General features: G+C 52.8%; 2 protein-coding genes across 5 annotated transcripts in view; one reads left to right on the top strand and one right to left on the bottom strand.

Annotated features, from left to right (window-relative positions):
- The window catches only part of Ezh1 (enhancer of zeste 1 polycomb repressive complex 2 subunit), a 37,219-nt gene extending 33,115 nt beyond the window's left edge, over positions 1-4,104 (top strand). For 2 of the 4 annotated variants that reach the window (XM_057774627.1, XM_057774628.1), the window contains 4 exons: positions 300-381; positions 1,021-1,101; positions 1,639-1,723; positions 1,942-4,104. In XM_057774627.1, the coding sequence (XP_057630610.1) occupies positions 300-381; positions 1,021-1,101; positions 1,639-1,723; positions 1,942-2,002 (309 nt within the window). In that variant the 3' untranslated portion in view covers positions 2,003-4,104. The remainder of the gene's footprint in view (positions 1-299; positions 382-1,020; positions 1,102-1,638; positions 1,724-1,941) is intronic. The other 2 variants (XM_057774625.1, XM_057774626.1) reach the window with 1 other exon arrangement.
- A 186-nt stretch (positions 4,105-4,290) lies between these two features.
- Cntnap1 (contactin associated protein 1) lies at positions 4,291-19,956 on the bottom strand. Its single transcript, XM_057774624.1, has 24 exons — positions 19,368-19,956; positions 18,361-18,462; positions 18,083-18,276; positions 17,541-17,688; positions 17,246-17,449; positions 16,679-16,863; positions 16,088-16,231; positions 14,782-15,043; positions 13,968-14,117; positions 13,545-13,716; positions 12,980-13,086; positions 12,740-12,859; positions 12,228-12,431; positions 11,909-12,065; positions 11,698-11,825; positions 11,298-11,483; positions 10,594-10,815; positions 10,091-10,330; positions 7,962-8,315; positions 7,707-7,834; positions 6,691-6,784; positions 6,317-6,562; positions 6,173-6,220; positions 4,291-5,718 (listed from the first exon to the last, which is right to left on the bottom strand). The coding sequence occupies exons 1-24, from the start codon at positions 19,435-19,437 to the stop codon at positions 5,420-5,422; spliced, it is 4,164 nt and encodes a 1,387-aa protein (XP_057630607.1). The 5' UTR covers positions 19,438-19,956; the 3' UTR covers positions 4,291-5,419.
- Positions 19,957-20,506: the final 550 nt, after the last annotated feature.

The following is a 20,506-nucleotide window of genomic DNA, read 5'->3' as shown; positions in this document are numbered from 1 at the left end:
CTGACAAGACGCTCTCGGATTTTCTGTGGGTTAGGCTCTGTGAATTAATCTCTAAATAACTCAGCCCAATCTTCATGTGGCCTATCAGGGGATCCCACAGAACTGATTGCAGTCCTGAGACAAACCACGGTTTGTCAAGCTCTGGTGTCTGGCTCTCCCCAACCTTCACCTGGCCAGCCTGGGTGGAGATGGGCCTAGTGTGGCCTGAGCTTGCTGTCCCCCACTGCCTCTCCCAGCTCAGACAGGTATACCTTGAGCAGGCAGCCTGACATCCTCTTATTCCTTCTCTGCTCCTCCAGCTCATCTCTCAGGATGAGGCTGATCGGCGAGGGAAGGTCTATGATAAATACATGTCCAGCTTCCTCTTCAACCTCAACAATGGTATGGCATGGCCTCCCTTTTATACCAAAGTGATCATGTGCAAGCCTTTACAGCAAGCAGCCTCTGCTCTATTCCAGGTTCAGGTCAGGCTGAGTCTGGCCAACAGATACTTCAAGCTGTGGTTGAACTTGGAAGGCCCATAGGCTCTGGTTCATTTCTGAGTTGTACTTGGAATGGGAACACAGGGCGCTTCCACTTGAGAAGTTACCCTACCCAGTAGGTGGGAGAGAGCAGGCAGGCGGTGTGCTTGTCCCATCTCCTGTTGCTGTTCTGGGCTTCACATTCCCATTGGACTGAGTTGTTTCTGTTGCCACTTAACTGACTTTAAACTAGAGCTAAAGAAGTGTGGAATTGAAGCCGGGCACATGGGTCACTCCTGTATTCCCAGCACTTTAGAGGCCGGGACAAAAGAAATACCACAAATTTGAGGCCAGCGTGAGCTGCAGGTGACAAGCAAAAACGGGTCTAACGGCACATACCTGTAATCGCAGCACTAGAGAGGCTAAGGCATAGGATTATGCCATCTGCTCTAGGCCAACCTGGGCCACAGATAGAACTTGACTGTCCGTCCCCCCAGAAGAACAGAAGTGTAGAGTTTCCTGGGACACTCATGATGTTCTTTTGATTTATGTCATGTAGATTTTGTAGTGGATGCTACCCGGAAAGGAAACAAAATTCGCTTTGCAAACCATTCAGTGAACCCCAACTGTTATGCCAAAGGTGAGTGAGTCTTCTGTAGCCTAGGAAGTGGGGTGGGCTATATACCTCATGCACTATCATTTTTATCCATCATTCAATTCTTTGATTTTTGGTTTTTTGTTATTGTTTGTTTGGTTGAGATAGTATTTCTCGTGTGGCCCTGGCTGTCCTAGAACTAGCTTTGTAGACCAGGCTGGCCTCAAACTCAGAGCTCTGCCTGCCCTCTCTTCTGAGTGCTAGGATTAAAGGCGTGAGCCCCTGCCTCCTGGCTCATCATTCATGTTTTTTCAAGGATGCTCATGATTGACAGCTGACATCATTTTAGGCCTCCCACTTTTTTTTGCATTTTTCATTGACTGCATTTAAAATGCTTTCCCACAATCATGACTTAAAGGTCACTATTCCCCCAAAGTCACTGGCTACAATAGCGGATTCAAAAGCAGAGACAGGTGCTGCCATGATTACATTCTACTTCCATTTGATTCTACTGGGAATTTGGAGAGAGTCAGTACAGAATCCTAAGCACAGGCTTGTAGCTCTGTCCTCTCCTCTCTGCAGTGGTCATGGTGAACGGAGATCACCGCATTGGGATCTTTGCCAAGAGAGCGATTCAGGCTGGTGAAGAGCTCTTCTTTGATTATAGGTGAGGTGGTTGGGATTGAGGCAGGAGTGGCTGTTAGGATTGCTGTGGGGCTTAGAGCCGCTCCAGTGGGTGGAGGAGAGGCTCTGTACTTGACAGTATCTGCCTCAGAACCAGGAGCATTACAAATGACTGCTAGGAATTGGGAGGAAGTGAAACAGGAGGGGACCCCATCTTACCAACCACAGAGTAACTAGTTCCTCCTCCTTGCTCTGGGATAGGTACAGCCAAGCTGATGCCCTCAAGTATGTGGGCATCGAGCGGGAGACCGACGTCTTCTAGCCCCCGGGCCCTCTGGCAGTGCTGTGGTAGCAGCGCTGTCTTGACTTCAGGCACACACCACTGCTGCTCCAGCTCCTGCAATGTCTTCCATGCTGAGAACCCCACCCACTCCTGTAACTAGGCCTCCAAGTGTATTCCAAGGAGACACACAGCCTCAGTGCGAAGGGAAGCAGGTGGAGAAGACCTGGTCTCCCAGGGGAGTTCAGATGAGAGAAGCTGCCCCTCCAGATCAGAGGAGGCCAAGGGTGGGGTGGATAGCGATGCTTGATTTCTCCTCAGCTCCCAAACTGTGGGCCTCAGGAACCAACCAGCACTGCCGTTTTAGCTTTCCCAGTCAGGAGTGCTTGTGTCCCCAGCTCTCAGGCATTGCTAAGTGAAGCCAGGTCCCTGGAGCCTGTAGGCGCTCAGGGTTAGAGGCGAGCCTGACAGACATTACAGACAGAACTCAGAGGGAAACGTGTCTCTGTGACATCAAAACAGAAATTGAAGACTGCAGGAGGGAAAGCTAAGTGCCACCCTCCTGTGGACAGAGGGGGAGCCAGTCAGAGCCCGGGCCCTGGAGGCTTGGAAAGACCTGTCTCATAGACTGTGGGGTAGCAGGGCGTCATCAGACTCAGCAGTAGGCGGCAGTGACCCAGCTCCTTCCAAAGTTCCAGCTCAGTGGTAGCAGGCCTAGGCTGCTGAGCGTGGGCTGAGTCTGGCTGGGAGTAAGCACTCTGGTCACTAGGCTGCCCTTGTCCTCAGGCCCTTCCATCCCTCAAAGCTTCTTTCTTCAGGGTAGCTGGGTCTAGTCTAGAGAGGAGAGGTTGCTGTGCGGTTTACTGTCTGTTTAGCTGCTGGTGGGGTGTTTGAAGGTGTGGGGGTTCTGTAGCACATTGAGCAGGATATCACAGTGCAGGCAGACTACCGTTCTCTCTGAGATCCATGCAGAACAAAGCACTTTAACTTTCTCTTAGAAGGTCTGTAGATTGGAATGGAGTTTGAGCCAAGGTCTCTGGGGTTCCTGCCCAAATCCCACCTCTGAAGGAGGAAGAGGAGAGTGGAAGATTCTCCAGTTCTGTCTCACCTGTGAGAGGCAGGAGGAGCTGATTGACACAAGAACCGAAACTGTAGACCCAGCTGCCTTGGGTCTGGTGTGCTAGAACAGGGGCGTTGTTCTGGGTAGAAAGGACCCGGGCAGGTACAGATGCCTCGGGAGTTAGAACCAGAGCTTTTCCCATGGTTCTTGCTGACCACTCCCCTCTCCCCACCCCACAGTGCTTGTCCCACCAAAGAAGCCAGGCTCCCTTTGGCCATACTGCCTCTTAGGGAATTGCATGGGACATGCATGCTTGTGCACATACACACTCCCTCACCGCACTGGTAGGCACATGTACCTCACACTCGGCACACACCCAACAGCTCCTGACAGTAGCCTCTCCCCACCCCGCAGTTGGGCCAGTCCACACCACAGTTCTGAAACTGGCATCTGCCGGTGGTTTGTGTCTGTTGTGTGTATCAGGGATACCCTCGAGCCCAACTGGAGGCTCTGAATTACTCACTTTCTTTGGGGAAACCAGAGACAGGCGGACAAGGGCCTAACCGTAAGGAATGTTTTAAAACATGTCGGTTCTAGACTGCCCTGAGCCCTCCCTCAGCAAGCATCACTGGCAGCCCCTTGCGAAGTCCAGGCCACTAATACTCTGCTCCTCCAGCGCTGTTCTTGGTCCCTGCAGTCCTCTGTTTTAATGACGGGTCCCAACCCTCCTCCCCACCTCTGCCCCACCTCACGTAAGATGACGGATCCAGAGAGGTGGTGCAGACGGGTGGGGAGCTGGTGTACATGTGGCTTTATTGCCAGGGAATTTCTTGCACTTTAAAGTCCTGTGGCTTGTGACCTCTTACCTAATAAAGTGTTAGAATCCACTTTGGCAAGTGTGTCCTGTGTTCTTGGGCTGGAAGGGTCAGAGGTGGTGTCATGGCAGCAGATGGGCAGAAACTTCAGCTCCTGATCCCCACTATCGTGTGAGGTCTAGGGGACTAGGAGGGTGAAGCCACCTCCGCTTGGTTTTTGGTTTTTAGGGACAGGGTCTCTCTATGTAGCCTTGGCTGTCCTGGAACTTGCTCTGTAGACCAGGCTGGCCTAGAACTCATATCCACTTGCTCTGCCTTCTGAGTGCTGGGATTAAAGGTGTGCACCACTACCACCACCCAGTTTTGAGAACCAGAAGTTTAGTTTCTAAGCTTTCAGAGTAGTTTGCTTAAAAACACTCCATTTCTCATGATTAAAAAAATAGTGGGAAGCAATAAACAAAGCAAAACTCCACTCCATTTATCCCTTGACTGTGACATCAGCTACCACACACAGACTGGGCTCTGCCACTCCGCTTTATTGGACCTGCTCAGTTGAGGGCACCACAGGCTCTGCCCTCCTGTAGAGTGAAGGCCCAGCAAGCTGGGTGAGTGGCTGGCAGGACAAGTGAGACATCCAGCACAGAAGGAGCTCACTATAGACTCGGTACAGCACAGGACAGCCCACTGAGTTCTTTTTTATATATAAACAAATAATTTAAAAATTAGAATAATATATAGTTTCTCTGGAGAGAGACTTTGCAACAAAAAATATATATATAAAGAATATGAGCTGGGCAAACACAGCAGCATCTCTGAGCAGAGGGAAGCGGGTTCCTCATGCATTGGAGGGGGCCAGGCCTGTGGCCAGGCACCAAGGCTATTGCATATTTTGGAAAGGGTCAGGAGAGCAGAGGACTGGCTAGGCAAGGTGTCTGCATTACTGTTTTCTACTTGCAGGGCTTTTATGGCTTTGGCTGAAGCACGTGAAGCATGAAGCAGCGGAGGGTACTAAAGTGCTAGACAGAGACCTTGGTCTCTGTGAAAACAAAGGGGTGGGTGGGGTGAGGTGGGGACAGTGAAGTCCTCCCTGCTCACCCCCAGCTGAGAGGAAGCAGATGGAAGACGGCAGGGCAGGCAGGGAGGCCTGGGTGTGTTTTAGCAGCCTCTCCCCTCCCCGCATGCCCTGTGCAGTCCTGCAGCCCCCCACATCTGTCCCTGCTGATAATGTACACAGGAAGGGAGGTATCCTTCATCTCCCTGCCCTGCGTGGTTAATCCCTACCAGCAGCTGGGACAGAGATGGCAGGAAAGGTCTGTCTCAGCCCTGTGGGGCTTCTGCTGGGGGGCAGGCCAACAGCCAGGAGCCTGGGGGGCGGGGAGGATGAGCAGGGCATTGGTTTAGGCAGTGAGGCTCGGCCACTCCCTTTGGTCCCATCTGTAGCTCTGCCCACCAAACTTGGCATAGGGAATCCTCCCGGTGAACAGAGCCTGCGAAGAAGAGCCAAATGACCCTGGCAGGGTAAGGGAGAGGAAGGAGTTGGGGCGACTCAGAGGAGTTGGACTTGATCCTTAAAGCCCTTATGACTCATTCAGACCTGGACTCCTCCAAGATTTGGGGGAGGTTCTGGTCCCTGGGGCCTGGGCCAGAGGCTGGGACTAGGGCTGGGGTCTGGGCTGGGGCTGGGGTCGGAGCCTGGGTGGGAGCTGGAGTGGGGGCAGGGGCCTGGGCAGGGCCTGAAGGAGGTAGGGGGGTTTTGCTGCCAGGATGGTGATCGTGGCTGGCCTTGGGCTCGTTGGTGTGGTAGGAACCCTTGTAGCGATGATTTTGCAGGTAGAAGAGCACCAGCATTCCCACAAGCCCCAGCAGCAGGAAGGCCACCAAAACTAGACGGAAAAAAAGAAGAAATCAGGGAAGGTCTTTGGGGCGCACACATTACATGAGCCACCAAAAGTATCATGTACAACTGTGCACAGCATATGACCATGTCAGGCCTTCCCCATGTCTAGGTCAGAATTCTTATCCCCTGTCCACTTGACACTTTCCATGTCTCTGACAGCTTCTCCAAGTTCCCATTTCAATAGATGATATTGCATCTCTTTCCTCGTCCTGTAACTATGTGTTGCATTTTAATATTTCATTTTAATTAAAAATTTATAGCTGCCTCAAATATTGTCTCCGCCCAGTTAGATACTGAGTCGGCATAGCCTTTCTCACCCCTTCTTTGTACCACTCACATCTAGCCCTTCACTTCCCAGCCCCGAGGACAGGAACCGGAACCGGGAGGGAGGCTGACAGGGCGGTCTTGGGAAAGTCAGGTTAGTGGTCAGTGCTACTCACAGCCTAAGAGTATGGCCACCCATCCGTCATCATGGTAGTATGGGAAATCTAAACAGGAGAAAGGGCTGGTTAGGAAACACCGCCTCTGTGTTCAGAGCCATTTCCCATCACGGTTACCCCTCTTGTCCGTGTCTAGGGATTTACCTGGGGGTAGGTACCAGGGGTCCAGCTCTGGGGGCACCTCAGAGACAAGGCGTGGCATCGCTCCACAGTTAGACTCCGACAGTTCTCCTTGAACCCGCATGGCCTCTGCTAGCTCAGCAGTCATGGGGCGGGGCGTTCGGAAATGGGTCTTGAGGGGAGCCACGTTGTTGAACCGGACACCAGACAGGCAGCCTGAGAAACCTGGAGTGTTGTACCGCTGGATCTCTGGGTCAATGATTCCTGTCTCTGAGGGAGAGGCAGGCCCAGAAAGAGGTATTGGGGACACCCAGAAGCCCCTCTCCCATCTATCTGCTCCTCACTCTGTACCCAGGAGCCTCATCCGCACTCGCCCCAAACGCACACAAGCTGCTTACCCATCACTCGGCCTAGATACAAGGCCTTGGGTGAGTCCAGCTGGCTGTCCACCAGCAGAGAGAACTTCTGTTCTGTCAGCGGGAAGTAGTCCACCTGGCAGAGGGGGAGGGAAGCCCTGGTGGACACAGCCAAGACCAGACAGGACCAAGGGACCCTTGCTCACAGCGAACAATCCCTAGGCCTTGAGTAGGGTCTGACGTGTGCCTCAAGCAGCCTGGCTTTAAGCCCTGACTTGACAGTTTTCTAGTACTTTGACTTTGGTTCTTCTCCCATTTTATTTGGGACAGGGTCTCTATGTAGCCCGGCTGTCCTGGACTCACTGTGTAAGCCAGGCTGACTTCAGACTCAGAGATCCATGCTTGCCTCTGCCTCCTGAGTGCTGGGATTAAAGGTGTGCACTACTGTCTGGCTACACATTTTATTATTTTTTTATGGGGTCTGGAGTTCAGACGACAACATGGAGGAGTCATTTCTCTCCTTGTACAGCGCAGATCTCAAGATCAAACTCAGGCTTATGCCTTTACACACTGAGCCAGCTCACCAACACCACAACACCCCTCCCCCCTTGATACAGGGTCTCCTGTAGCCCAGGCTGTCCTCAAACTTATCATGTAGCCAGGGATGACCTTAAACTTCTTCTCCTCCTCCTGCCTCAGCCTCCAACATTGAGATTACACACCCAGTGTGTGCAGTGCTGGGGATGGAGCCCAGGGCTTCATGCATGTTGGGCAAGCACTCTACCAATTAAGCCACATCGCCAGCCCCCAGCGAGCTGACTTTGAGAAAAACACTTTACTTTCTCAGCCTGTTTAATGGCTCATAAAATGGAGCTCAGAATAACTGCCAACCACAGCTACTTCACAGAGCTGACGTAGGGTCATGAGAGGTGATACATGTAAAAATCCGTTGCATACTGAACCGTTTCAGACATGTAATCATTTGACGTTTTCTTGGGTGTGTCATAGCCAAGATCATGAGGCTGTGACTTAGCAGGCCCATCCCCCTCCACCTGTACCTGGATGAAGAGGTTTCTGTAGACCCGGGTGATGTTGACACTATGGGGCTGCCCATCAGTGACTGGCCGAGTGGTCAGCTGATACACGTAGGGACTGGTACCCAACTGATACCGAAGCTGGAGGGTCCCTGTGGGGTGGGAGGAGGACCGTGGTGTCTTCTCTTGGCTCCCACAACCCCCATCTTCCAAAGGACTGGGTCTTTGCGTTCGTCTCAAGCCATGGGGATTTGGAGGAAGAGCGCGCAGAGAACTTACCGTCTTCCTTGATGAGCACAGCCATGTAGTCACGGACAAAGGAGCTGACATAAAGGAGGACGGCAGGAGCAGAGTGGGTGCTGAAGCTAAAGGAGACCTCCTCTCCAGTGACATTGTAGACGGGACCCCGATATCCCGGCACCGGCCGGCCAGGCCTCGGATAGTCGGGCAGGCGGTACCCAGGGCCATGGTAGCCAGGCACATAACCAGGAGTGTCGTAGCCCGGAATATAGCCAGGCTCATAGCCTGGCACAGGTCGGCTCAGCATGTGGGAGAACTCCCGGGCCGCAGAGCGCAGTGCTGACTGAAGGTTATAGCGCATCCATGTGCCAGGCTCAAAAAATCCACCAATATCTGAAGCAAAGACAACAAGGTGAAGGCTCAGATGTCTTAGTCACAAGTTCAAAGGGTTCTTATGTTACCAACCCACGTGCACACTTTTAGTGTCTGCCACTATTTACTTTTAGTAGAATGTTTTCTTTCGATTTTGGAGACATTGTCTTACTTTGTAGCCCAAATTTACAGTCCTTCTGCCTCAGTCCCTCAAGCACTGGGATTACAAACCTGCACCACCCCACTTAGCACTAAGGAAGAAGAATGGATTGAGAAATCTGAAAGCTCATCCAATCACCCCTGAATGTTATAGGCAAGGAAACTCAAGCCTAAAGATGGGTAGCGACAGGTTCGAGAGATGCCTCAGTGATTAAAAGCACTGGCTGCTCTTCCAGAGGACATGGCGTTCAATTCTCAGCACCCATATGGAAGCTCACACTTGTCTGTAACCCCAGTTCCCTCATACATGCAGGCAAAACACCAATGCACATAAAATAAAAATAAATTAAAAAAAATTTAAAAAAAATTTAAAAAAAATTAAAAAATAAAATAAAATAAAAAAATAAGGGGCTGGAGAAATGGCTCAGTGGTTAAGAGCACCGATTGCTCTTCCAGAAGACCTGGGTTCAATTCCCAGCACCCACATGGCAGTTCACAACTGTCTGAAAATCCAGTTCCAGGGGATCTGACACCTTCACACCACTGCACATAAAATAAAGATAAATAAATCATAAAAAAATTTAAAAATAAATAAATAAATAAATAAAAATAAATTATTTTTTTAAAAAAAAAGATGGGTAGTGATGTGCCCAAGGACACAGTTTAAGTGGAGGGCCAAGAGTGGAATTAAAATAATCTGACTCCATGCAATTTTCTGTTATTATTCATATTTCCCTGTATCTCCCTAGACCACCAGACTCTGCCCACAGTCACCCACCTTTCCCATGGATTACCTTGGGCCAGCCTTGGGGAAAATGTCGTCTGGGTATATTGAATGTCAAGGCTCACCTCAACCAAGAGTCAGCTTGCAGACATGTTTTGGGAATTCAGTGATAGGTCAGACGGGAAATGGGAGGGGAAAGAAATGCATCAGGAAGCCAAAGTCAATACTAGAGCGAGGGAGGATGCTCATTTGGGAAAGTGCTCGCTCTGCAAGCTTGAGGACCTAAATTCGATCCCTAGCACCCACACAAAAAGCTGACTGTGATGGCACACATTTGTAATCCCATTGCGGGAGAGGCAGAGGCAAGAGGGTCTCTGGGGCTCACTGTCCAGCTAGCTAGCTAGCCTATCTAATTGGTGAATTCCAGGTCCCAGTGAGAGACCCTGTTTGAAAACACAAGGTAGATACGCTTGAGAAACAACACCTGAGGCTGACCCCTGACCTGCGCACACATGTGCGTGCACCATGGCACCATGCACACATGCACACACACATACACATGTATATATATCTGCGTATCCACCAAGTAGATGTGCATGGGGTGTGGGAGCAACCTGTGCGACCTTGGTGATAGTGGGAAGATGGGAAAGTTATTTATTTGCTTAATGTTGGGGCTCCTGTAGCATCAGCTAGCTCTACCATCCCTCCCTTTTCCTTTATATCCAGCATCTTCAAATGCCTGACTGCCCCGTTTAAGAGCTCGGAAGTCTACTAACAAAGAGTCAGAAATCTGTCTTTCCAGATACTGACTCATATTCCCTTCTCATCCTTTCCCTCTGACCTCCCATCATGCCCTAAGGCTCCGTGCCCCCGCCCCTCCTCCGCTCCCTCCCCTGTAACCAGCAACACTGACCATGATTACAATATGGCCCATCAAAAGCCGTGAGGTCACAGTCACACGTGTAGTAGCTGTATCGCTCCACACAACGTCCTCCATGGAAACAGGGGAAGCGGGGGTGGGTGCAGTGGCCTGTGCAGTTGGGAAAGGTGCCCTCAGAGGCATTGGCACGGCCCTCTAGGTTCAGAGTCACTCCGTTCAGACGCATGGCCCTCAAGCAACCCACAAAAGGGCGCCTCTTAAGCTCTGCAGATCCTGGTCAGGAATAAATGGAGAGGTTGGGGGTGTGGCTCAAAGGTCAGTCGAGCATCCTAAGAGCTCCCCCCAAATGACTGTAGAGCCAGAGACAGGATTAAATACTGAGTGGGAAGGGAGGCAAGGGGAGTAGCAGGATAGACTGGGATGTAAGGGGCTGGAGAAGATAAATGGTCTCTGGGGCAGAGAAGACATTGGAACACTGTGGAGCATGCGTAGGAATGTCATGGAGGCGCTCTCCCTGCCCCTGGATTGCTGCTCACCAACATAGAGGGGCTGGTCATACTCCAGCCAGATGTAGGTCTGCAGGGGCATGGGCCGTAGCACCCAGGGCCGATGGTCCACTCGTAGCCGGGCCTGCTTCACATTGATTTCAGCCCGGACCAAATGCCATTCGTCGTCGTTAAACTCGAAGTCATCTGAGTGCACTGTCAGGTTCTCATCCCCGTTGCCAATGTCAAAGGCAAAGACTACATCCCGCGATGCTGGACAGCGTGACAGTGGGTAAGCATGAGAAAGGGGGCTCTGACCCCCATGTATAGCATCCTTGCCTAAATCCAATCTCTCCTCACCTAAGAGAAGCCCTCTAGATAATCCTCCACTTCGTCCAAATCATATTAATGGCTTCAAACCACACAATCTGTACCCCAAATTTGCCGATGAGCTAGAATCAACTTCCCAGCTCGCATGCTCAGGCTAGAAGCATAGCTAGTTAGAGATGGCCGAGACCTCAAGAGCCCAGCTCCCTTCTTCACAAGGAAGGGGTCAAGGGCCCATGGAAGGAAAGCACTGGCCGAAGGGACCGTGGTCACATAGTCAGACATCAAGACAGTAAGTCTAGAGTCCCGAGTCATCCCAGATCCTTTCCCTGCCCCCCCCCAAAGGGTTGACGGTCTTGTGTCCCCCCCTCCAACAGCCTCTTCGGTCATCTCCGTCTGCCCACATTCCTGTTAGTCTGCCTACTCACTGTTGAGTTCCACTCGCACGTAAGGTCGGCGCCACTGGCAGAAACGGCCCCCCATGTTCTCTAGAAAGACTCCCGAGGGGGCCGAGGTCCTAAAGTAGAAGGAGACATCGAGGCTGTGGTTGGCACGGATCGGGGGGAAGCGCAGTGCAGCTCCGGTGTGGAAGGAGATAGTGTTCCAGGAATTGCCTGCAGAAAACAGTGAGGCCTTGTGAGGGAATTGCTGGTGGGGGAGGCCTGAAGCGCTGAGCAGGGAGAGCTAGGGAGGCTGAAGAGTAGGGTGCAGAACCACGAAAGGGTCAGGTCACAGCAGGAGCATCTGGCCACGTGACCTAGAGATCCCCAGTGGGTCACGGGATCTAGGTTTCGGAAACAGTGAATGCCAAAGGAGTCTGCCACTCACGGTCACCATAGCAACGCAGAGGCCTCAGGAAGAACTGAGCTTCAGAACTGGACCGGTTTGTATCCCCTACCACTATCTGTGTGACAGGCAGATGGTCCACAAAGGTCAGCAGCCCCTTGTCCGTTCTCCTGTGGGAACAGGATGCAGTGACTCAACCCCGCCTCTCCGCTGTCCTGAGAGTCCTGGAAATCCTGCCCTCCTGTCCCCTCACCACTGCGGCTGGTCAGCATCACAGTTGCAGTGCAGGGCAGGGTCCACACAGCTCCGGTCCAGCCCACAGGCACAGCGCTGGATCCCAGGCTGCGAGCCTCCCCAGTAGAAGTGCTGCTCCTCATTCCGGCCAATCCAAAAGCTGTAGGGGTAGCCTCCTGGGGAAGACGCCAGGCAGCTTCCAGGCCCTGCCCCTCCATCAGCCTCTGGGCTCCTCATCCCCAGGTGCAAGCAGGCCTGACCTTGCTTGACTCTTCCAGCAGCCCCCGACCCCTCCCCCCCCTCAGCTATGCCTAGCCCTCCCTGCTGCCAGGCTCAACCTGCAGTATTGAGCAGCCGCGAATTGTAGCAGGAAAACTCGATCCACTGCTCACAGTGCTGGGAAGCGTTGGCCAGAGCACTGACTTCCTCCCAGGAGGCATTCCAGTATTGGACAGCCCCCAGAAAGGGCCGCTCCATGCTGGAACCTGTCACTCGAGTTGTCCACAGCCTGTCATGCCGTACGACCGTCCATGCTCGGTTCTCTGGAAGAGTGGGGACAGAGCTTTGCCTGGACATGAGCACTCTTGTCTCCCTCCTTCACAACCCTGCTGCCACCTAGGCTCAATAAAAGTGGCCAGCCACTTCACTGCAGCCCAGCCTTGGGGCCCTCCACCTTGGAGGCGGATGGAATGCCCAGAAGTTGCAATCTGTCTGTAAGGCTATATTACAAAATGTTAGGTGTTCCCCTTCCGACTACAGTTTTATCTTGTCTCCTCCTCCAGCTTCCCTGACACCCCCACATCTTCATTGCCCAGTCGACCCTCCACCCCAACCCATCAAAGTCACCTACCTCGGATATCACAATACACCACAAACGGCTTCAGGGGTCCACTGCCGTCAGGATCAATGGTGAAGTTTCCAGAAAATTTCCCACTGAGCCGATAGGCTTCGCAGGATTCCTTATACAAAGCTGGGGGGGGGGAGGGAAACTGTGGAGCTAGAAGGCTAGAAGGATGGCCAGTCGCGCCTTCTTGGGCGGCCTCCCAGTCCCCGAAAGGCATCCCCTGGCTTCTTATTCCACCCAGCTTACGTTCATGGCAGGTAACCCCCTTGTAGCCAGTGAGTTCGCAGTAGCAGATAAAGTCGTCCCAAGACTGGTAGCAGCGACCATCATGCTCACACATGTTAGGGCTGCATCTGGGGAAGGCGTCAACAGCCACAGAAGGAGGCTTGAAAGGCGGCCATCCCCATTTTCCCAAAGTCCTGGGACCCCATGACTCACTTCTCACCTAACTAGCTGGGTATAACCTAGATGCAGGGACTCTTGGTAGTCTACGTGAATCACGTGAGTCACGTGCTCTCTTCCCTTCCCCCCCCAAAAAAGGGAAAGTACCCAGCCCTTGTCAGACAAAAACCTTAGGACTGAATAGAAACTTTCAATCCTGAGCACCTGCAACTTTACAGGAAGAAATAGAAAAGAGGTCAGAGGTCAAGGAAGACTCTGTGTGTGTGTGTGTGTGTGTGTGTGTGTGTGTGTGTGGAGGGGCGCTGATAACAAGAAGAAGGGAGATTAGTTTAAAAAGGAAAAGCCACCCTGACTACATGGAAGTGGGCTTTGGAGGGGTCATCCGTCAGAGAGGTGACCTTGTAGATACCTGTCTGTGATGCCACAGGTGTCAAAGAGGACCTCAGCAAAGTAGCCAAGCTTTCGGAACTCCACCAGAGTCAGATTGACCAGCTGACCATCCACCTTGAGCAGCTCCATACAGCCATGAAATGCTGTCTGGTTGGAGTGGCAGCCCCACCGACTGGCTGGTTTGGGACAACCTGGAGCAAACTGCATCTGTAAGGCTTCCCAGGAGGGACCCAGATACCCGCCCTTGGGAAAGTACCAAGAGGGAGCCATATGCAAATGAAGAAAGGATCCTAGAACCAGAGTACAAATAATGGCCAATGACCAACGGTCCCAGAGGTGAAATGGGGCTCGGCCCTTTCGCTACTCTCCATGTGGCCCCATCAGAACTGAGATAGGACCTTCCCACCCAGAAACAGGGCAAAGCCCCCCTCCCACGCCTTACCGCCAAAGAAGTATGAAGTCCCTGTGCGGATCAGCAGTGGGGATGAGACCCTGACCTCTGCCCCCTCCACGTCATCGATACTGATGACTGCATGGTTTTCCTGGGCCACGAAGTTGACCTCGTGCCAGAATCCATCATTCAGGCGGTACCCTGGACAAGAACGGAGGGTGGTGTGAGTGGTTGGGAGGTGTAACCAGAATAAGAGAAGATTGGTTGGGGTGGGGGGGGTAGTCTTAAAAAAAAATGCTTTTTAATTCTGTGCTTTGAGTGCAGTACCCCGAGACGCCAGAAGAGGGAGTTGGAGCCCCTTGGAGTTGGAGTTACAATGAGCTGGCTAGTTGTTCAGTAGCTAAGAGTACTGTTCTTGCAGAACACAGAAGTTGGGTTCCCAGCCTGCTTGTCGTGTTTTTGAGACAGGGTCTCTCTGTATCTCAGGCTGGCCTAGCACTCACTAGGTAGTCCTGACTGGCCTTAAACTTGTGGTTTTCCTACCTTGGCCTCCCAGATGCTGGGATTATGGGCATAAATCCCCACAAGCCACCACGCCCAGGGAGACAGGTGTTTTGAGTGGGGAAGCAGTAGCCCCACTCTGCTCCCCACAGCAGTCTAAGCGCACCCCATTATTACATTTCTCTCCCTGGCACCTCCTGATGGCTCTCTTCACTGTCCATAACCTTAGTCATTGACATAGTTATGCACAAAGTTGGAAAGAGCGGACAAGCTTCTCCAGGAATCCCGCAGAACCGGTGACCGCCAGTTTCTTCCAGAACCCATCCTTCGCTAGCCTGCTCCTGCCTCCCAAAGAGTCCCTCACCAGCAGCAAACTGAAGCTTCTTGCGGCCACTCTGCGCGATGGAGACGTTGACTTGCCCTTCACTAAGCATCAGCTCCACGTGACCCAGCCCATCTCCCAAGCGAGAGAAAAGAAGCAGCCCCGTGAGGTCCCAGGTGCGGAAGCGAAAGGAGACTGCGAAGCGGCCGCGGCGCGGAAACCCAGGCACTTGGACGAAGTTGTGAGGGCCTCCAAAGTTGATGGGGTGTGGAACGGGATCCAAGCAACGGAAAGCCACATTACCCTAGAAAGGAATGGATGGATGCATCAGGACACGGAGGCCTGGTACTCACCGTTAATATTCTCACTGGGTTAAGACCCAGACCTAGTCCAGAGTGGAGTAATGATCTCTGGCCTTGACCCTGCCCGTCCCCCGCAAATATGTCCACATACTTGTGGAAGGGGCCCAAACAAGCCTGTCCTTGGGACTTTGCCCCCGTGCTAGCTTTTTATCACTGATCCCACTGTCCACAAAATAATAATAATAATAATAATAATAATAATAATAATAATAATAATAACAATAATAATATTTCCCTTTCGTAGTGATAAAGGCGATATAGCACAAGTCGAATTTCGCCAAAGGCTGTGGAGCATGCGCATATGCTCCAGAGTCGACCAAAGAGGAAAGCTTATCACAAGACCCTACCCTGTCACTTCGTAGTCACGTGCTCCTGGTCAGCCTTCCAGCCTCTGCACCTCATTTCCCTCATCGGCTAACTAAGAGGGGACAGGACAGCTTCTTTGTTTTGTTTGTTTTTTTTTTCTTTTCTTTTCTTTTTTTTCATTTTATTTATTATGTATACAACATTCTGCCTTCATGTATGCCCGCACGCCAGAAGAGGGTGCCAGATCTCATTACAGATGGTTGTGAGCCACCATGTGGTTGCTGGGAATTGAACTCAGGACCTCTGGAAGAGCAGCCAGTGCTCTTAACCGCTGAGCCATCTCTCCAGCCCTTTGTTTGTTTTTCGAGACAGGGATTTTTTGTGTAGCCTTTACTGTCCTGGAACTCGCTCTGTACTCAAACTTATAGAGATCAGCCTGCCCAGTGCTGAGATTAAAGGCCTGCACCACCACCACCTGGCGACTCACCACTTCTTCACTAGGGGATGAGGGGGTGAATGGTATTTACATCTTGGTACTTCCCTCCCTCCCCCCGCCCCGCCATGCCTTAGAATATGTTGAGAATGGATCTCGTCCAAAATGAGACCTCTTTCCTCTCCACCTCTTGGCTTTCCAAGAGGCTTTAGAGTCCCTGCCTTCCCAGACGCCCCTGCCCACTAGCCTCGAAGGTGATCCGCGAATGGCGCCGCACTGCCAGGTCGGCGATGTTGATCCGGTTATAGATCACGTTTTCTATGCAGCCACGGAAGTTATGCCGGTATGCCAGGTTCTTACGCGCTGCGCCCACCAAACCCCCGATGAATATCTGTGGGAAGCAGGTGAGAAGCGGTTTCCCTGGGCTTAGGGGAGCGCCTACCTTTCCTGCGCGCATGCACAGTAAGTACCCTTTCCACTATGCCTGGCTTTCAGGAAGGCTTAGAACACATTTCCCTAGGGTGAATACTAAAGCATGCACTTAGATTTGAGCTTTAATGCCACCACTAGTTGGCTGTAGGCCTTCAGCGGGTCAAATTGTGGCTCTTAGGTATTTAAAATGCAAATGGGCCAGGGTCTTTAGCAACAGCACGGAACTATGGGGCAATTTTCTACTTTTCCTGATTCCCCCAAATCTGAATTTCTAGACCAATCATAGTAGGCCTGCAGTGAGGACCAGAACAAGGACAACAAGAAAAGTCTCTCTGGCATATGGGAGTGGATCCCCGCCTCCACTTACCCATTGTCACACCCCATAATGTGCCCCACCCTTGGTCACCTCATTGTCCAGATTCAGCCTCTCGAAGTCGCCATTGAGCACAAAGCGATGAACATAACCGTCCAGGGTGAGATTTGCTTCTCGGCCATATCGGTCCACCCGAACATAGTGCCAGCTCAGGTCGTTAAGGACGCCGCCAGCACTCACCGTGGTGTGACCAGGTCTTGGCTGGATGGGGCTGCTGCCTGAGGGCATGGCAGGGCAGAGTGAGAATTCCTACTGGCCCTTGCTCCCAAGTAAGCTGCAGCTCCCAACACAGAGTACCCAATCAGAGCCTGGAATGGAGAAGTGGCCATCGACAAGCGTGCAGCCATTTAACCTCTCCGGGCTTCTTCGGCTCTCTGTAAAACTCTGAGTAGGATAGCTGCTTGTATCTCATCACACTGGGGGTTATGAAAGCAAATGAGATACAAAATCGTTTTGCGTGTTTACAATGCCTTGTTCAAGGTCACGCAGTTGGAAAGCCGAAACCAGTCCTGACTTCTAGCTTGCTGTATCCTAGCACCAAGCGCTACAAAAAAAAGACCCGGTTTAGGCAGGGCAGCACTCTAGGGTCCCGAAGCTCACCCAGGCTCATGTGCAGCAGCAGGTGTGCCCCCTGCAGTTCAAGCGTCACATAATCCCCCTGGGAGCCCTCGGTGTGAAGCAGTAGCCCATCCTTCTCCTCGGTCTTGAAACTAAAAGCGAACACGTCCCAAAGACTTTGGCTGACCCCTCGCGGGAAGCGGTACGAGATAGCATCATCGCCGTCAAAATACAGTATGTCGGACTCTGCGCGAAGGACCGTGAGTGGGCGGGGAACCGGGGGGGGGCTGTCCCCTCTCAGGCTTCTTGCCCCCACTCCCGACCTCCACACCCTTACTGTAAGGACAGCCGTAGAGGCCCAGCCGCAAGCCGATCTTGCCGCGCGGGTTCCAGGCCAGCGGCACGATGCGGACGTAGCGAGCCGTGAAGTGGTAGTGCAGGTCGTGGCGAACCACCGCCGACTCATTGACGTTACCGAAGAAGGTCTGCGGGGGGGTTGGGAAAAGTAGTAACCTTGTTCCCACCCTCAGCTTTCCCTCCCGCGGTGGCTTTCAAACCTTGCCAATCTTGACTGGAGCGCGAACGGGAGTTCACTCCACCTCCTCTGCCCCCAGGATTGTACAGGGACTAGTGTCCTATAGTTTCTTCAAAGCGCAAATCTAATGCCATTACTTTCAGGAAGCTCTCCGAGGTTTTACCCCAAAGTGTGTTAAACCTTATAATTGGCGAGAAACAGTCTGAGCTGGACTAAATCCCAAGAGCGGTTTTCCTCACCTGTGCCTCATGCTGTCCCCTCCCCTTCCCTTCAGGCTAGTGCCCAGCCCAGGGCCCAGAGCAGGGGAGGCTCCCCAAGTGTGTGCGCCAGGGCACCGAGAGTACCGCGTTGTGCCCTTGTTGATAGAATGGTGTCCAGCTGTCCACACGGTCCCCGTAGAGCAGCATGTAACGTGTGACCCAATCCCAAGAATTAAAGGCTCCCTGTGTGGCCACAGCCCGGATCCGATGCTTGGACATTAAGTCTATCTGGAGCCAGGGATTCGGGTCCCCAATCCGGGGCGACCATCCACTGATGCCTACAGAAAGGGCAAGGGCTTTAATCACCCACTCTCTTCTCTCAGCTCTCCGGAGTCCTCCCCTCCCTGGTTGGGCTAGCTCACCGTGCAGCCGGGCAAAGCGGGCTGTGGTAAAGAGCCCATAGTAGGAGGAGGCGCCCAGGGACCGTGCATACAGAGGTCCCACCAGCTCCTCATTGCAGCCATCTGTGGGGTGGGGGGAATGGGATGGATGAGCTTGTTAGTATGCCCCTCTTCTAAAGACTGACCCTCTTAGTCTAAACTCCTCTTCACTGCCCCCCAGTGGCAGACTCAGCCCCACCTTAAAGCTGTGGCCTCATCCTAGGCTTCAGCAACAGCTGCTCCCTCAGGGGCTCCTGGCTTCTCCCCCTTAGGGTAACTCTTTGCCTTGATCTCCAGATCCAAAGCCAGATCCTTCCTTACCCCTCCTACCGTGATTCAGTATCCCCCTAAACACAATCCCCAAACTTCAGCGTATTTAAGAACCCAAATGGGCCTCAGAACACCTGATTAAGCCCAGCCTTACCATCCATTCCGTTCATCAGCCCTCCCCCACCGAAGCGTGCACCAATCCCCAAACCAGGATCTGCTCCCAATCCAGTCACTTCCCAATCCCATTCTTAGCATCATCCTTGGCCTTAGACAGGGTCACCAACTCCTATTTGGATTCTAGCCATAAAACCCAGCCCCAGCCACAAGCCCTACCTAGGTCCCTGGGTCAGCTCCAAATTCCAGCCCCAGCCCCTCAGGGAAAAACCTCAACTCTAGCCCGGGTCACCAATACCGGTAGCACTTATAGCCAACCCTAACCTCAAACCCAGGCACTGGCTGCCTCTTGGATTAACAGCCCCAAATCCCCTGGGCTGACTGGTTGCTCGGCTCAGAGCCCAGCCCCAGCCCGGGGCGCGCGCGCGCGCAGCAGTCTGGTAGCTGCATTGCGGAGCGCTAGGGAGAGGAAAAGATGGGAGCGAGCCGGCGCGAGTCGGCGGGGAAGGACCGGCGACCACCCAGCCGCAATGCGGCGCCGGACTCGCTCTGCAAGCTCTGGACCCCAGCACCCAACCCCACCTGCCTCTGAGACCAGCACTTACAATAGCCCCAGCCCCGAGCTCCAGAGATCACAGCGACGAGCAGGATGCTGAAGAGTCGGAGGAGACTCATCACGCAGGGCTGACCAGCCCTGGGTGTCTGCCTTGCTGTGTCCTGCTCCTGCTAGGGTTCCAGGTCTGGCTCAGACCCCCAGCTTATCTCTTGGGGTTCTCGGCCGACCGCAGTTTCTTCGTCCTTATCCACCCTTCCCTCTCTCTTAACCCCCAATCTCTCTCTCTCTCTCTCTCTCTCTCTCTCTCTCTCTCTCTCTCTCTCTCTCTCCCCTCTCTTCTCACTCTCTCCCCTCTCCTCTCTCTCCTCACCTCCCTTTCTCCGCCCCCTTCCCCAGCCTCTCTCTCTCTCTCTCTCCTGGCACGCGCGTTTTTCCCGGACCCCGCGCAAGCGCGTGCCTCAGCCCTATTGCGAAAGGGCGGGGTAGAGAACCTGCCACCGGGAAATACCCCCAAATAACCCAAAGCTGACAAGGACTGGGCTGCAGGATGACAAAAAGAGAAGTGTGGGGGGAGATGAGACGGAGTCTAACATTTTCAAGGGAAGGGGAGAGCTTCGCAGAAGGACACCTAGAGACGGAATGAAGGGCAAATAAAAAACTGGTTTCTGAAGGTAAATAGCGTTCTTGGCTCAGTGCTGACACCTTCATAACTGAGAACTCGGTATTTTCGCCTTACTCCACTTGGCACATGGAAAGCCCGAGGCTCAGAGAGGAAAACAAGTCTTATTCAAGATCATACAGCCCTTCTTTTTTCCATTGGCAGGGATTAGACAGAAATCAGGCAAGGTGGAATGTAAAAGTTAACCCGCAGACCCTAATCTCCACCCTCCTTCTTGGTCTTTCTCCCCACCCCTTCCTTCCTGCCCCACTACTTATTTAACTTTACCCCCAGTGACTGTACCTCAGAAACCCTTATAGCCAGAGATGGGGACTGAGCCCACACAGCAGGTGGGAGTCGGGGCAGGGAGGGGGAGAAGGGTTGCAGAGAGGGTGGGGAAGGGGAAAGGAATGGGTTTCCCCACTTAATATCGGGCCTCTGTCATCTTATGACCTGCACAGGAGCCTAGAAAACTTACTTAAGACCCCCTTGGTATGAGCGTTTCAGTATGCCCGTGATCGACCTGGCAG

Source organism: Chionomys nivalis, chromosome 7, assembly GCF_950005125.1.
Source record: "Chionomys nivalis chromosome 7, mChiNiv1.1, whole genome shotgun sequence".
NCBI classification, from domain to species: domain Eukaryota; kingdom Metazoa; phylum Chordata; class Mammalia; order Rodentia; family Cricetidae; genus Chionomys; species Chionomys nivalis.
This window is presented reverse-complemented; position numbering and strand designations above follow the sequence as displayed.

Coding starts and splice junctions, on each gene's coding strand:
- Cntnap1 (XM_057774624.1), bottom strand. CDS start 19,437: ATGAGTCTCCTCCGACTCTTCAGCATCCTGCTCGTCGCTGTGATCTCT. Junction 12,860..12,979: donor GGGGGTTACCTGCCATGAAC/GTAAGCTGGGTG, acceptor CCCCCCCCCCAG/CTTTGTATAAGGAATCCTGC. Junction 12,066..12,227: donor GCGGCTGCTCAATACTGCAG/GTTGAGCCTGGC, acceptor CGTCTTCCCCAG/GAGGCTACCCCTACAGCTTT.